Source organism: Tachysurus fulvidraco, chromosome 1 (genome assembly GCF_022655615.1).
Source record: "Tachysurus fulvidraco isolate hzauxx_2018 chromosome 1, HZAU_PFXX_2.0, whole genome shotgun sequence".
NCBI lineage: Eukaryota > Metazoa > Chordata > Actinopteri > Siluriformes > Bagridae > Tachysurus > Tachysurus fulvidraco.
In genome coordinates, this window is record NC_062518.1 from 8,260,844 (window position 1) to 8,278,362 (window position 17,519).

The 17,519-nt window shown below is 36.0% G+C and overlaps 1 protein-coding gene across 1 annotated transcript in view; it reads right to left on the reverse strand.

Moving 5' to 3' along the window:
* Positions 1 to 17,519, reverse strand: part of si:ch211-186j3.6 (neural-cadherin) — a 217,331-nt gene that overhangs the window by 38,410 nt on the left and 161,402 nt on the right. The window contains exons 24-26 of the mRNA XM_027137161.2: positions 5,268 to 5,395; positions 3,392 to 3,519; positions 2,029 to 2,152 (exon numbers count right to left, since the gene is read on the reverse strand). Coding sequence (XP_026992962.1) covers positions 2,029 to 2,152; positions 3,392 to 3,519; positions 5,268 to 5,395 — 380 coding nt within the window. The remainder of the gene's footprint in view (positions 1 to 2,028; positions 2,153 to 3,391; positions 3,520 to 5,267; positions 5,396 to 17,519) is intronic.

Below are 17,519 nucleotides of genomic sequence, written 5' to 3' on the forward strand. Positions count from 1 at the left end.
AAACAAGCCTGAAGTCTCTGACCTCTTGCTTTGGGATGCACTTATCTCCAGCGATTTCAGAACAGCGTAACAGATATTGCGTCATCGGGCAGACGTGGCCTATTTGATCATCTAACCCTAATCTTAACCCTAGTTTTTGGTGTTTATTTGTTTTCGAAAATAGCTTGACATTAAGATAATAAAGTATAATAGATATAAAATATAAAATCTACCTGTATGAATGTTTTGTCCTTCATTATCCATCGTAGGTACAGTATGCTCTTTTTTTTTTTTTGAAAGAGGGCATTTTTCCAAGACCTCCAGAAACACGCCCACTTTACATCATAACAAAAAACACTGTAATTTAGTGAATGCCTCTTGCTTTCAGATATCACGAAAAGACTTCCCCTGATAAAAATACCCTCAAAGCATCCAATTTCCTTAAAGGTGTTCTAGGTTCCTGAAAAGGCTCCTTTGGTTAAAAAAAAAAATCCTGAAAGTTTCTGAGTTCCTGAAATGCTCCTTGGGTAAAATATGTCTAACATTTTAATATAATTTCTGTAAAATACCTCTGGATTGTAAAATTATGCCTAAAGTTTTTAACATTTCTTTGTGTTCCTGAAAAGGTAGTTCTGGTAAAAACTAGTCTAGAATCTATACTTTCTACAAAACTTGCTGAGATGGCTTTGCTGAAAAAAAAAAAAAAAAAAACAATAAAAAAGTTTCTAATTTCCTCAAAAGGTTTTCTTCATTTTTGAAAAAGTTCCCTCTTGTCAAAACATGACTGAAGTCCCAAATTTTGTGGTTCCTGGGTCCCTGAAAATGTTCCTTAGGTAAAAACATCTATTTTCCCCAAAAGAGTTCCTAAAATGGTTCTAAATCAAAACACACCTCAATAATTACCTCAAAAATTGCAGAAGTGCATGTTCTCTAACTGTACAACATCTTCCTTAACTGTTCCTCAGAGTCCCCACACAATGAACAACAATAAGAAGTGTTTAAAAGTGATTGAAGAGAGAGAGAAGCCAAGTGGAACATTAAGTGGAAGAAGAAGTAACTTTAATTTTGTGTACGCACTTACCATTACGGAGTGGAAATCACCCCAGTGAGATCAGAGCGCCACACATATAAAGAGCCCCAGAATGTGGCCCATAAAAGAACATAAGAATATTTAGTTCTCTTCAAGCTTACTGTGAAGTGCTTTATGCGGTTTAGGAATAAAGTGTAGTGTTTTTATTAGTGATACATATTTATAAATTATTACTATTGTGCAATTATCTTTATGTGCATTGTGATGGGAAAGAGAATAAAAGACTGCTGCAGACAGATTAGAAAACGAGATGGAAATAAAAAAGATGGATCAGAATGAGAAGCTCAATGAAATGCCCTGTCCTGTATCCTAAACCTCCCATTCTTGAACTTGTGTCATGCTTCAGCAAACCCTCTGAGTTTTTTAAACACTTTTTACAAAATGGCCTTGTGTCTCTTTGTATGCTGCTTTGTCATAAATCATTAATATACAGTATGCTATGAAACGGTGTATATATTAAATATAAAAAGAAAGCTAGCACCAGATAAAACATGTCAAACTAGAAGAGCTGTTCTGGATAAAGTGACAGTGCTGAGAAACATGCTGAATAATGTTTATGACATGTAATAAACATGTAATTACTAGTCAATAAATGTGGCAACATGGTATTACCTATGGAAATGTGTGCAATTGAATGTTAGACCTACACAACTGGTAAATTAAAAATAATAAAGTTAATAAACAATGTCAAATGCTAAAGCACTGGATGAAATTATATGTAATGCAACCTATTAATTATATCATTTTTTTTCTATTAGAAGTTGTGCTTTGTTACTGTAAATAAAAAAAGAGAATACGTTTGGCAAAAGCAAAGAAAAGAAAGATAGAAATACTGTCAAACAGAATTTGAAACAGAAAGAAAAAAGAATAGAGAGACAGACAGAATGAAAGGCAGGCAAAACTGCAGACAGTGAAGCTCCTAGTTGGTCACAGTGGTGGTGTTTTGCTGGAGTTGTTACCTTGCTGTCGACAACGACGTTGCTGATGCAGCCGGTGAAGTGTTTGTGCTGGAGCTGGGGGTAGATGTAGGGCACGTTTTCATTCACTCCTCCCAGCTGCAGCACCTGCGTCCCATTAAGATGCCTGTGCACATATCAGAGCTCCTTTTACCTTTGTGCAACTTAATGAACTGCTCACTCAGTGGACATTAACACTCTTGCAAAAACAGCACTGTGCAGCTCGGGTGTTATTGAGAACCAGTTCACATGCACTGTACTGATTCACTCAATCAATCACTCAGCCTTATAACCCTAATCTCTAATGTGATTATCAGAAAATCAATACTCTACCACATCAATATTTGACAAGGAAACATTAAATACTTTATTGATTAGCCTCATCACACCAGTAATCACTGTAACACACTGATACCTCAGCTGGCTAGATCAGTCTGCTTCTGGCCCTTCAGGAAAGCTCCAGAATAACAGACACAGAGCTCATTCAAATACAACTCACAGACATTTTATAAAACACTGGCATATGATTTGGTCAAAAAATCTGTTAAGATTTTATGTTTTTAGTGCTAAAACTTTCAGAGCTGACTGCATTAGGGTTGGTTTAAAACCCATTCCTGCCTTTCACCACTTTATTTTGTCCAGAAGTTCAGAAGAGGGACAACATTATTTAGGCAAATGTGGGGATGTGCTTATGCATGCAGAATAGGTTATAAAGCAGCAGCCGTTATTACTTTCCTTTGAGTGTTAGGCAGCCAGGCTGTAGTATAGAATACAGTTAAAAAAATTATAGAACAATGTCTAGCTTGTCTCACTTGACTTGAAGGAAACACTTGCTAGCCTTTACTCTACCTGTTTTGTAGCCATTGAGGGAAGAGCAAGATAATGGTGGAAATGACCAAATTGATCAAAAGAAAGAAATAAATAAAGAGAAACTTCTGTCAATATTATATTGTGCTTGCTAGCAATACTAAAATGAACTTCCCTAAAGCTTAATCTAGCACACACACACACACACACACACACACACACACACACACACACACACACACACACACACACACACACGTTCTCTCTTAAGGGATTCTAATTTTAACCATATACTGTAGCATCCTATAAGGTTTTTGAGAGTTAGTTTGCTACTATCATTGTAGTCCTTCTATTACTACTATTAGTATCACTACAATTACTACTATAACTATGACTACTACTACTACTACTGCTGCAACTGCTACTACCACATCTATAACTACTACTGCTGCTACTATCACTACTAATACTGCTGCTGCTAATAGTATAACTTCTACTACTACTATAATTGAAAGCTTTATACAATTTGTAAAAATGTAAATGCAATTAAAAGTATAACCTGTCCAGATTTGGTGTGACTCCAGTCACCTCACAGGAAGTGTGGTCCTCAGTGGTCAGCCAGCTGCCTACTCCCTCCATCTCCATAACTGTGGCTCCAGCACAGCGGTCTAATGTGAATCGCATATCCTGATAAAGACAGAACAACCATACACACAAAGACACATTCACTGTGAATCATAAAAGAGAGCTCAAGTTTAAGTGTAAAGTTTCAGTCTCCACTTGACCATGGTTTCATTCTCTTTCCATCAGGCTGCTCTTCAGTGAAGACCTTTAAACTACAGACTCAAAACTACAACTACAGCTATTACACACTCAAAACCGAGGCAGATCTACATTACAAAAGAACACTGAATCTATAACAGCTTCTTTTCATCCTCACCTTGAGTATAGCTTTTATAAAATGCAATTAGAGGTGTCAAGCAATTCACATTTACACCTGCAAACACATTATCTGTCAGGTTCTATCAGCTGAAATACAATTAAACTGAATGCATGTCAAAAAGATATGTGAACTGCAATATTCTCAAACAGCCTGCGGCATGCTCACATGCTGTTTTTGATATAAAGTGAGAATTATAAATTCGAATTTGGAACTGGCCCTGAGGCGATTCTCTTAGTTACTGAAATATTACTGAATGGAAAAGAATACAGCGAAAAAAAGGTTAATTCACTCCAAGTCATTTCCATCCACATGTACAGTATTATAAGCTGGATACTCTAATAAGCCATAACATAAAAAACACTGACAGGTGAAGTGAATAAAAACGATTATCTTGTTACAATCTTGTGGCACCTGTAAAGGGGTGGGATATATGATGTGCCATGTAAACAATTCATTTATAAAGTTGATGTATTGAAAGCAAAAAAATGGGCAAGCGTAAGGATCTGAACAACTTTGACAAGGGTCAAAACATGATGGTTAGAAGATTGGGTCAGAGAATCTCTAAAACAACAGGTCTTGTGGGGTGTTCCCAGTATGCAGTGGTTAATACCTACCAAATGTGCTCAAAGGAACAACAACCGATGAACCAGTGGCATGATCATGTATGTCTAAGGCTTACTGATGAATATTAAGAGTGAAGGCTTGCCCATCTGGTCAATCCTACAGAAGAGCTATTGTAACACAAATTGTTGGAAAAATGAACAATGACACAGTGCATTGCAGCTTGTATGGCTGTGTAATTGCAGCACAATCAGAGTGCCCATGTTGACGTCTGTTGAACACCGAAAGCTTCTCCAATGTGCACTTCAGTATCAACTGGACCGTGAGGTATTATAAGAAGGTGGTCTCGTCTAATAAATCCCGTTTTATATTAAATCATGTGAATGACATTTGTCTTGTACCAATGGTTTTGCCTATTGGCAGGATCCTCTTTCAGCAGGATAATGCACTCACCACACAGCAAAAAATGTTCAGGAATGGTAGAAGGAACGTGGCAAAGAGTTTGTCAATGGGGTTGACTTCCAAATTTCCCAGATATCAATATTATCAAAAGTCTGTGGGATGAGCTGAACAAACAAATCCAATCCATAGAGGCCCACCTCACAAGTTACAGGACTTAAAAGGTAACGGTAACGTTTTGATATCGGATTCCTTCAGAGGTCTTGTGGAGTCCATGCCTTGATGTTTTGGTGGCAGAGGGGGAACTTACACAAGTTAAGGTAGATGGTTTAAATGTTAGGGCTTGTTAGTTTTACACACACACACACACACACACACACACACACACACACACACACACACACACACACACACACACACAATATAGAGTGCAGGATTGCAGTAGAAAAATAGTCCAGACTAGGTAAAACATGAAAGTCCCCTTGAGGAGCAGGGATTGGTGTAGGTCTTGGTGCCACCCACACATGCCCACCTTGCTATTGCTCCTCACATCCAGTCTGTGCCACCGTCTGTCCGCCACATTCACGTTGCCCGGCAACTGTAGGACTAGAGTGCCCGAGCCATGGTTTATCTTTAGGGTGGGAGTGCCGTCGATCAGCTCTGCGAGACAGAAAGATGGAGTGGAAGAAATAATGTGTTCACTGTAAAGATTCTAGCTCACATTATTTACTGCATTAGTTTCAATAACAAAACTTGAACATCAAAATGGATAAACATTGATAAAATTAATTTAAGAATGATTTTCGAGGTTTTCAAAAAAGTTACTTCCACTATCGTTATCAGTTATGTTCGAAAAGCTACAGTAGGAACTATCAACCTCTCTCTTTTTCTCTTTCTTGAGCGTAAAACAAAGAAATGCAGCCTGTCATGTTACTGAGAAAAGGCAAAGCTGTCTTACCTGAACACTTAAAGTTACAGCTTACTTTCTTGATTTTGATAATAGAGACTCTAAAAATGCTAAATAAACATCTCTGTGGGGACATTTTTAAAATGTGGAAAGTTACACAAAACAGCACTTTAGTTTTAAGTGTTTACCAAAATGAATTAATGTTTGTTTAGATGCTTAAATATACCTGCAAAAATAGGTTCACAGAAAACTTGTATGTTTCTTGGCTGAACAGAATTCAAATCACATTTTACAGTAGATTCACTTACTGGTAAAGACTGGAGCCCCCAAATCCTCAAACACTTAATGGCAACAAAAGATCTATAACCTAGCACCAAAAGTGGTACATTCACTGTGTACTTATTTATGGTTCCATAAATAAATACTTTCAAGTACATTCATAAATAAGTTATTTTCAAGTGCATGAGTGTTCATTAACATACAGATTGTGGTGTATTTTGCTTAAACATTAAGTAATACTTCATAACATATTTCATTTTACATGATTTTGAGAGTTGCACCCTGATATAATAACGTAATGCTACAGCAAACCCTGCATGAGCTGCTGTAATTGTAGTACAAAAACAAAAATATTAAGAAAAGTTTGCCTTTATCTGAGCCAGTCGATTGGCAAATTAAAAATTAATGAGGCAACAGAGACTCCCCTAGGCTTTGAACAGTTAGATAGGCGTTCTGAATGTGAACACGTAGCGATTCTGCATAAATCAGTTTGGCCTTGACAGCTTGCTGCCCTTGTAAAGATACCTACAAGTAAAAAGCTGTTTTTTTAGCTTGATCTTTGCTATCTTTTTCTCTCATGATTCATCTAGCCTTTTTTTTTCTTAACAGACATGACAAAACCAAATGAAAAAAAAAACCTGCATAATCAGGTTCAACGTATGCGCTGACACTTCAAGATGGCAAAGGTCAACCAAACCATAATTAAAGCTAACAGGACAAGTGACCTACATGTTTATTAACTCATCCAATTACTATATTACTATATTCTACTCAGTGTAAACAATCCATCAGGATTGAGGATATTTGACTGTTTAAATCGGTGTGTTCACAGTCATTTGTAGTGATTAGTACTTTATAGTATTTTAAAACAATCTCCATGCACAACTGATTCAATAATGCAACTACACAGAAATTCAGAAGTTATTAAACATAGTTAAAGTTATTAAACATACAGTACAGTGATAATTATAGATGGTTAATTATAACCATTATAACTGAATTAAATTACACATCCAGACATATAAAAAAAATCAACCAAAACGAATGGTCAGGATTTTTTATTTTATTCATTTTTTTTTTTGCAATAACCTAGTTGCCCACACCCTTTTAGAATGAGGCATGTGGCCGTGCTCACAATGGAACAATCACATTCAACTCATGTTCAAAAGTATCATATAGCCTTCAATTATCATCAACAATTCTGTTGATACTGAAGCCATCAGAAAGGATTGTTTAAAGGTATAAATCAAGAGAGGAATACAAAGGAGTACCATGGAACACAATAAGAGGAGCATCATCAACAAGTGGAGAACCACAGTGACATTACAAAGGACAGAACATTCATCTAAAATTCACAAAAAGATAATAATAATAATAATAATAATAATAATAATAATAATAATAATAATAATAATAATAATAATAATAATAATAATAATAATACTCACATCCAGGATAGCTTCAAATGAATGTGGTTTAATAAATAATAAAAACAAAAACTGTAAAAAGACGATAACTAAACATTACAAAGAACGAGGAAATAACACGTTAACACAGACGACACACAACTAGATATTAACTACATTCAACTAACTAATGATTCCGCGCTGCTATCGGCAATGCGGCGCACTTAAATACAAATGACAGTAACTGACAATAACAAACAGGTGTGGAGACAGGGAGGAGTGAAAGAAGGTGGGGCAGACACGTGACAACAACAACAACTGCACATGGCCAAAGTTCAAGCTGATTCCTGACAACTACCACTACTGCTGCTACTACTACTGCTACTACTACTACTACTACTACTACTATAATAATAATAATAATAATAATAATAATAATAATAATAATAATAATAATAATAATAATAATAAACTTATCAATGGTGCTGCTAAGAAACCTAGGTCTTTGTTAAGTGTCACTTTGTCTCAAGTTGTTGAGGGTCTGGTTTGTTGATCCAGAGGATAGGGATGGGTGGCAAATGTGGTGGCAAAAATGTGGTGTGGTCTAAGGAGACCAGAGTAGAAATAGCCAGAGCCTAGATCTAAATCCTACCTAAAACTCAAAGAATGACTTGAAAAGGTTTTGCATGTGGAGATGATACATGTGGTACCTTTTTGCCAGGAAAAGTGAAATAGATTAAAATAAAACAAATCAGAATGTAGTTGGTAGATTTTTACCCCAAAAGACTAAGTGCTGCATTACAAAAAGTGTTGTAACAGTTACTATTAGTAAATGGGTATACAACTAGGTTATTGTAAGATTTCTTTCAACTTTATTCCATTTTAAAATGTTTTTATTCGTTTTCAATTGAATTTTGTTGGTGGCTGTATAGCAATAAAGGTGGGAAACAGATCTTGGTCTAATTTTTTTGCTTCACAATAATCTACATTTTTAAGAGGAATGTGGAATGTACACTGTACACATGTGATAGACCAAAGTGCAACCAAAACACGTCAACCGATCCATTTTATTTACTTTCATCCATCAAAGAAAAGACTTCAGAGAAACCTCATCCTCTTCATCTTTTTCAGTTGACTAATCAGGGGCAAAACTACTGCACTGGGAAAGAAAGTAAGCCACTCGTATCACACAGACCTCTGCTTGCCCTCTGCATTACTTATTTTAATTACTCCCATCAGGTCATTTCTGTAAAGGTACATGGGTTAAAGTAAGCATTTATTAAAGCGGCATTAATTACATTTCAGTAATGTCAAGAATAAACAGTGAAGAACATCTGCCTGGAAATTCATGTGCAGCACGACTCAACTCATTATTATTATTATTATTATTATTATTATTATTATTATTATTATTATTATTATACATTCCCTATATATTTCTGTTGATATGACTATATTATCCTGTATTTCTACATATTTATTATAAATGTTGTTTTTCTGTAGCTACCCATGCTCAATGCTGCACAGTACTGTATTCCACATACAACTGCATATACTGTAGCTGTGTCACATTTGTCGAAACCCCAGTCTCACACAACTCACCTGGGCTACAAACACAACAGCATCTGACTCACCTTCCTGCAACTTCCTCGTTCCCAGTCAAAATCATAATTGTTTTATTCCATTACTATTTTCTGTTTAGTATTGTTCATCAGAGACCAAAGAACTGAACAGGTTTTTTTTTTTTTGCTCATGTTCAAACCCTACATAGTGGTAGTGGCAGTGGTATATGGTTCATATGAAAGGAGGTACTTAGTTTATTTTTTTTGTCTTTTTAAAATTTGTAATTTTTATGAATTTCTGTTTTTACCTAGCCTACTATGGCAATATGTTCATAGAAAAAAAAAGTGTAGAAAAAAAGATAATAGAATAAAGAGGTTATTTTTTTTTTCCCACACAAATGTTTACATTTTGAAAGTAAATTATGTTATCAGACCCGTTTGTGCTCTCTGAGATTCCCAAAGTGCTTGTTCATAAACATCTAAACATTAAAAGCATTACCTTATAACAGTGAAATTCTGAGTCAGATTATCCCAACAGAGAGAAAAAACATCTCACACTGAAAGCAACACTGTCCTGACTAATTTCATATCCGATTTGCACTGATAAAATTATTTGTCATTTGTGATAAAAATAAATTCAAATAAATGTAAAACTTCGGTTGATTTCCATTACCTCTGGCTGAAAGGAGCACTAGTGTACTGATTAAAAAAAGGGGAAAACTTGCATTTCAGCTTGTACTTTGCAAAATAATTGTTTAATTAATTTGTTTGCATCTGTGATATTACTGATATTACTGATTTGATATAGACTTGTTTTGTACTTTTCTGACAATTATTTTTGCATAACCTGTTAATCTGTTTAGACAATCAACTGACTATTGCCTGTTCTGATTTAAATTACCCCATGTCCCAAACCCCCCTACACACATACACATACACACACTCACACATTCCCTCCATATTCTCGGGTCACATACTTGATGATATGATCTGATGACATATGCCTGATTGCTTGTTTATTTCAAGTAGCACGTCACTACTTGTGCCTGTCAAATCACCACCTGATAAACTCCAGAGACCTTCTCCTGCAACTTCTCATTCTTTTATGGTTAATGAGAAAGCAAGAAAAACAAACACTTGACCAGGTTGTCACTAGCCTTAAGTTTTAGGTTTTTGTTTGCAGGTGTGCCATGCTATTTAAAAGAGAAGCATTTGAACAGACAGAGGGAGCGTTTGAGCATTGAACAAGCTGAAATTCCTGTGAGGAAAGACTGTCAGAGTGGTTTGCTAGCTCGTCGTATAAAGTTTACTCTGAGCTTTGTGAATGAAATATGAGAAGCGGGAACGGGCCTCGGGTTATCTTTTGAGGTTAAGTGATCTTTGATGTTTTGTCTCAGTTCATTTTATTTAGTTTATTTCTTAGTTTTAGATCCTTTAAAAGTTGGAGTGAGTGAGTGAGTGCACTGGATCAGTGATGTTGAAATCCCTGTTGGGAAGCCTGGTTTGTCTGGTCTGTTTCAAAGCAAGCCCCTGAAAACACTCTCTCACTCTATCTCTCTCTCTCTCTCTCTCTCACACACACACACACACACACACACACACACACACACACACACACACACACACACACACGCACACACACGCATGCACACACACACACACACACGCACACACACGCACACACATCCCTTCTCGACTGCCACACTGCCACTATCTGCGCTACCTGACCTCTGATTGACTGTTAATCCTGATGTGACATTTGAGTCATTGAAAATCTTAGCATTAAAATTGAGACTCTGAATAAAAAAAATAAAAAAAGGAGAATAAGACATGGCAAGAGAAAGAGTAATGGCAAAGAGGAAGATGGAGAGAGTCTGTCCACCCATATACAGATATCTGAGAGGGAAACACAGGCAAGTCTCTGAGCCTGGATATTTATCTTAAAGTGGTCTAGAATAGTGATTACTAGTGTAAATTCTGCTAATCATAATGAACTCACAGTAAATTATAGAATATGGTATGAATATGATTGACATCTAATAGAAAAAACTGACAGAAAGTCTAAGGTAGCTCATGTTAGCCAGCTACTAGCATTAGTGGTAAAATCTGCCATATACTCTAGTTATGACCTAAAAGATTCAGTTGTATTTTTGCTATCATTGCTATTTGTTAGCTAGCATTGTAACCAAGAATTCATGGATAAATTTTGAAAATGAATAGTTGATTTCTCAGCATTCCTGTCAGGTTTAGCTTACTGTAATTTAGCCACCTAACTAGCATTAGCATTGAAAATTAGAAATGGATATAAATACATGAAAGCCAGTCCATCTCTCAGTCAACACTTTTGCAAATAAAATTAATAGCTTGTGTTTGCCACAGATTTTATAAAGTATTTATGTTCAGTAACATCATTAAATAATCATTCAAACATTCGTTACAAATTATATCATTAAGTAATTAAATAATTCTTAAGCACACACACACACACACACACACACACACACACACACACACACACACACACACACACACACACACACACACACACACGGAATAAAACAACAAAAATCAAAGCACTATTACAGTCACACAATGTATTGTTTTCTTGTAAGTGTTAATTCATTTTACTTTGCAGCAATAACATTTCTTTATTAAGTAAACAATGATACATGATTTATTTTCTCTAAGTGAAATAAAACTCTGACAACGGAGACACCTTGAATAAAATCTACATAAAAGTCTCCTTACAGACTTCACCAGATCACTAATTATGTTTTTATTGCCGTTATTATAGAAACAATAATATATTCAAGCTGTATAATATAAACTTTTGATTTGCAACGTTCATGACAATTCAGTCTGAAGCGATATTATGAAATTATATTTATGAAGCAATTTTTTGTTTCTCTTGTTTTTTTTTTTGTTTGTTTTTTTCCATAGAGGCCAAAAATGGAATTTGTGCCTGTTTAGTTGTGCCCATGTTCATCAAGTTCCACTCCACAGAGAAGGTTATTGGCTTACATAAAACCCTCAGTAAACACTCAGTTAGGAATTTGCAGTTCATACATGTCTGATTTTACCTAGCTTTTTTTTCCTGTACAAATGTTTAGATCTTCAAAAGAAATGTTGACATTTTGTCTTGTCGTATGACTTGTTCAAAAGCATCTAACATTTTAAGTCATTTTTTTTCAACCACTAAAATTCTGTATAAGGTTTTCCCTACAGAGGTAAAAACATCTCACACTAATTTTCTAATTTTATGTCAGACTTCTGCCTTGAAATAACTTATTTGTTTATACTGACTGAAAATGTGCGATAGGTGCATTTTATTCCGCTGGTACTGTAGAATGCCAGCGTACTGGTAAAAAAGGGTTAAAGACTCTAAATAATAACAAGAAAGGTACTGATTGTCCAATATTGGAGCTCATTAAAGAATTCAAAACTCTGGATGCATGAAATGAGCTATAAGATGAAAAAGAAGAAAGCACATCATGTCATACTATAGGAGGTGGAAGGATTTAGGTCTGTGTCCCTCTTCTGTGTATCATGCTTGCTGTTTTACAATGTCACAAGTGTGTAAATAGCCTCCCCATGGTTCTCCTCGTGAACTCTGTGTGCCAGAAAGCCTGTACTCTAACTACTACATGCATTTGCACTTAGACATGGTGCTAGACGGCCATGCTGAAGCGTCTCCCCTCTCCTCGTCCCTAATTCATTCCAACCTTCTCTCATCATCAGTGCACATTAATCCCAGTGCCAGCACAAGACCGAGAGAGAGCGTCGGGGGAGAACTTAAACACCCCCAGAGTACTTCCTCTCTTAAACATGAAAAATGGTTTCCTTTTCTCAGTCGCAAAGAAACTCTTGAGCATATGGACTGAGCAAATAGCATTACAAATCACTTAGTATATACAAATCAGTACTATAAGAGGAGAAAATGGTGTATGTGTGCATTTAGTTTTTCATCATCCTGGCTTACCGAGCTGCCCAGCCCTGCTCAGGAAATGAGTAAGTTTGAAAGCGATATTTGAAACAGGCAAAAAAATTGAGCAGTTCAGATTTAAAGCAGATTTTGCAAATTGACCATAATATGCATGTCACATTACGGGTGCAACAGTATATCCTTTAACCTCTTTACCTCGTTCATCACCACACATGCCCTCCAAATGTGTGTGTGTGTGTGTGTGTGTGTGTGTGTGTGTGTGTGTGTGTGTGTGTGTGTGTGTGTGTGTGTGTGTGTGTGTGTGTGTGTGTGTGTGTGTGTGTGTGTGTGTGAATATGTGCAAGCACATGCATGGCTGGGTACCTGCATACTCATTTATACCCTGCCTGCATCCTCAGTGTGTGTTTGTGTGTGTGTGTGTGTGTGTGTGTGTGTGTGTGTGTGTGTGTGTGTGTGTGTGTGTGTGTGTGTGTGTGTGTGTGTGTGTGTGCGTGTGTGCGTGTGTGCGTGTGTGTGTGTGTCTGTCTTACTCCCTCTCTGTCTGGCAAGCCCATCGGCTGTAATGAATATATTGTGTGCACAAAGACAGTGTGTAATTTTGAAAAATTGCTTATATTAAAAAAAAAAAAAAAAAAAAAAAAAAGGAGGAATATAAAACCATTATTCATAAGTATAGTCTTGAGTCATGGTTGATTTATGCTTGCGTTATGTTTGGTAAATATATATAAATATATATATATATATATATATATATATATATATATATATATATATATATATATATAGAGAGAGAGAGAGAGAGAGAGAGAGAGAGATAGATAGATAGATAGATAGATAGATAGATAGATAGATAGATAGATAGATAGTGGTGATAGAGGTAGAAAATGAAAGAGCCGATTTATTACTGTATTACTATATACTATAAATAAAAAGCTATAAATAAAAGTCAAAAGAACACAATGAAATTATAATTTGACATTGGACTCAGTGTGGCACTCATCAGTATTAGTTTCACATCTTTTCCTAGATTAAGAAGTGAACCAATTGAACTGTCGTGTCACAAAGGGACGATAAATGTCATTTAATTTCCTTGTGGAGCATTGGTGCCTGAGGCGCGCTTTGACACAAAGGTAAACCTGAGACACCTCTCAGCCTTGGCAAAGCCTTAGGAAACTTACCATTCGCCATCCTTAATCAACCAAATTTAATTTGTCAGACTAATTTGTCTATTGATTAGACACTCGCCCTGGTTCTGTTCTGAATCTTTGTGCAACCTTGAAAAGAGCCTCTAACCATCACCGAGACCCACACAAATATTCCTGCCCTTTTCAACTGAGGAGATTAATCGAGAGAAAAGCCAGCGGTCAGGGAGGAAATGCGAGCACTGCCTGGCATGGGAGATTGTGTTGACAGAAAGAAAAAATAAAAAATAAAAAGGCTGGACTCTGAAAGATGAATGCAATCTGCAACAAAAGCCATGTGCACATCACTACATATGTGATGAAAAGTACACTGCATGCAATCTTTGTAATTGATGAGACCACATGATGTCGTCATTCCACCCAATCAGCGAGAGCCAGTGAACCGTGATGCTTCTTCAGAGATGGATGCATGGCTGATTAGGAGTGGACTTTGTACAATGGGAACATTATGAAAATGAGAAATAGATCTCGCAGCATAGGGTAAAGCTGCAAGTATGGATTTAGTTAAACAGATAGGCTTACTTGAGATGGTGTCACTGCTGGGGGGATAGTTAAGCCTTCTAGGAATCTACAACGGTTCTACTTGAAGTGTACACTCAAAAGTAATGTCTAATAGAGTTTAAAAAAAAAAAAAAAGCTTCAAAGTTCATGTACTAGACAGGCAGGGTACAGGTTTTCACAAGCTTTCTCTGAGACCTAAAATCGGCCATGTGTAAGTGCAGCGTAGCATTTTTCAAGGAAAGTGCTTCCATATACACAGCTGCCTACCATTATTTTGTGTCACTGTGACAACAGAGCCATCCTCCTCACCCAGACACTCTTCACTCCCAGGCATGGATGGCTTTAGCATCAATAGGATTTAAACTCACTTGACAATAAAGCACTTGCTACATGTACGAGATTTAGTGTTATATCTGAACTGTACATTTCTATACACTAGCCACATTCTGTCAACTGACATTTTACAAGAGTAAATAAGTAAATAATATTTCCATGTTTTTAGCTACTTGAGGTCACTTATAATGCCTGAAGTCTCAAAAATGCCATTCAAAGTAACATGACCAACTTCTGGGGAAAGATCTTCCTCGAAAACATCTGTATAGTTGTTTGCTGTAAAAACTTCTAAGAGAAATGTATTAAATGTACAAGATAAAAAATAATCTTATGTTTATTTGGTTGTTAAACTCACACAGGACAATTTGTTGCATATATGGCAATTTTCCATCATATAAAAAAAACTGAAATAAATAAAAGACTTTAAAAAAAATACAGACATTAGCTGAGGAGGTGAGAGAGATTTGGGACATTTGGAGAGCACATTGCTTGATTTTTATCTTAACTTGACCTGTTTTTTTTTTTTTTTAATTTATTTAATTTATTTTTTTTTTGCATTTCTTGTAGTCAGTTATCAAGCCCTAAAAACCTTTTGATTGTGTGGTTGAAAACTTTTTTTTTTTTTTTTTACATTAAATTTATAAATAAATCTGATGTTGATAAAGTATTTTTAAGAGGGGAAAAAAGGTCCTTTTGGGTAGACTGTGCTGAGAAAAAAATATATACTGTTGACTAGCAAGGTAAACATTTTTAAAAAAATGATTAAAAAAAAAAAAAACTTTAAAAAAATAAAGAAATGTAAATAGCCCTGAAAACCCAAGGATAAATAGCTTATGGTACAGGTTTTTTTTTTTTTTTTTTTTTTTTTTTTTTTTTAATGAAAGGAAGAAAACAAATCTGTAGTTGTTTACAGATGACCTTTCTCTTAAAAAGATAAACATAAAAAAAAGGAAGCTTTGTGTACCGCAGCCTCATGAGCATGAACTTTTTATAAGACTTATAAGATTCTAGCTTGCACTAATTACATATGATGAGTAAGTTATATAGTGGTTAATGCATAATTTTGTTTATAATCGAATGTATACTTGTTATGTATTATGTAATCTCTCTCTCTCTCTCGCTCTCTCGCTCTCTCTCTCTCCACCTGCCTGATACATACTCTCCATCATTTATAATCACTTAAGACTGCTTGCTGCTGCTGAGGATGCTACCAAATGGACAGCCTGGAGGTACACGGGACTGCAAAGGACAGAACCACTTAGGAACCATGGCAATGGATTTGTACTGTTATGCCACAAAACAGCTGTGCACTTAAGTTTCCATCATTGAACAGTTGATAACATCAACAAGATAAACTTGATAATAAATGACTATACATTTCCTGGTTATGCCTTTGCACTTTTTGACCAAACAGTACATTGTTACAGAAAGGAATTATTTATATTCACGTTATCTGGTGGCACCCAGATGAGGATGGCTTACATTTTGTATCTGGTTCATCTCATGGTTTATTTCTCATATCATCTTAGGAACTTTTTCCTTTCCATCACCTCTGGCTTGGTCGTTAGTGACACGTTTATAAATGTAAAATTTATATTCTGAGTTTATAGAATTTGTAAATCTGGTTTGTGACTATGTCCAATGTTAAAAATGCTATAAAGATAAAATTGAATTGAATGGAATAATTTAGATGTTATGATGGTTACTATAAATTCTAAAATTGGTCTTAAAAACAATCAACGAACCGTTATGATTTTAGGATTGTTTTATTTAATATTTACTAATGATGCTCCATCACTGCTGTAATTTGGTGTATAAAAAAAGAATTGGGCCTTAGGTCAGTTTGAGGACGTGACATTCTGATATCAAACAGATATAGGAATCAAACAGAGAGGGTGCGAGAGAGCATCTGTGTGTGGGTGTGTGTTAGGAAGAGAGGAAGAAAGAAGAAAGATGAAGGAAAAAAATCCTGAGTGAGCAGCTCCGGCGGAAGTGTTGTCGCAGCCGCGTCGGTATGTTTAATAGGAAGAAGAGAGGCGTGAAGCTGGCAGGCACGAGGCCAATGATAAGGTTTAATAGGGTGCACTGAAAAACAGGCGAAAATAATAAGGTCTGATGGAGTGAAACTCTGGAGGAGTAGAGAGAGCGAGCGAGAGTGATGCACCGAAACACACTGTAGCAACACTCGTTTAGTTGTCTGTTCTCTTTCACGTTGCCATTCATCATTCATCATCCACTTCCTGCCCTCCTCTTCTCGTCTTCTTCCTAAAACACTGCCGCTTCTTCTCTCGCTGCAGTCTTTTTACGCTTTGCCTCTATCTCCGTCTCTCAGGCGTCTAGCCCAGAGTTTCCACATCCTCCGCATCCTCACATCCTCCACTCTCATTCTCTTCTCCAGCTATTCTCTTCGTTCTCTCCATGCGCCTGTTATCTAGAGCTGCGTTTCAAAACGCCTACATCTGACCTAATACTTAAAAGCGCTATAATGATCTAAAAAATTATTACATAGGGTACAATTTTAAGTAGAGCCTCTAACCAGTAAAGTGCTCTAGGTAACCTGAGGTTAGTTAGTTACTTACTAACAGTATTTGTAGCGCTAAATTTATTTTTAAGTAGTTATTATGAAACAAGAATGCCAATTTTGGAATGAA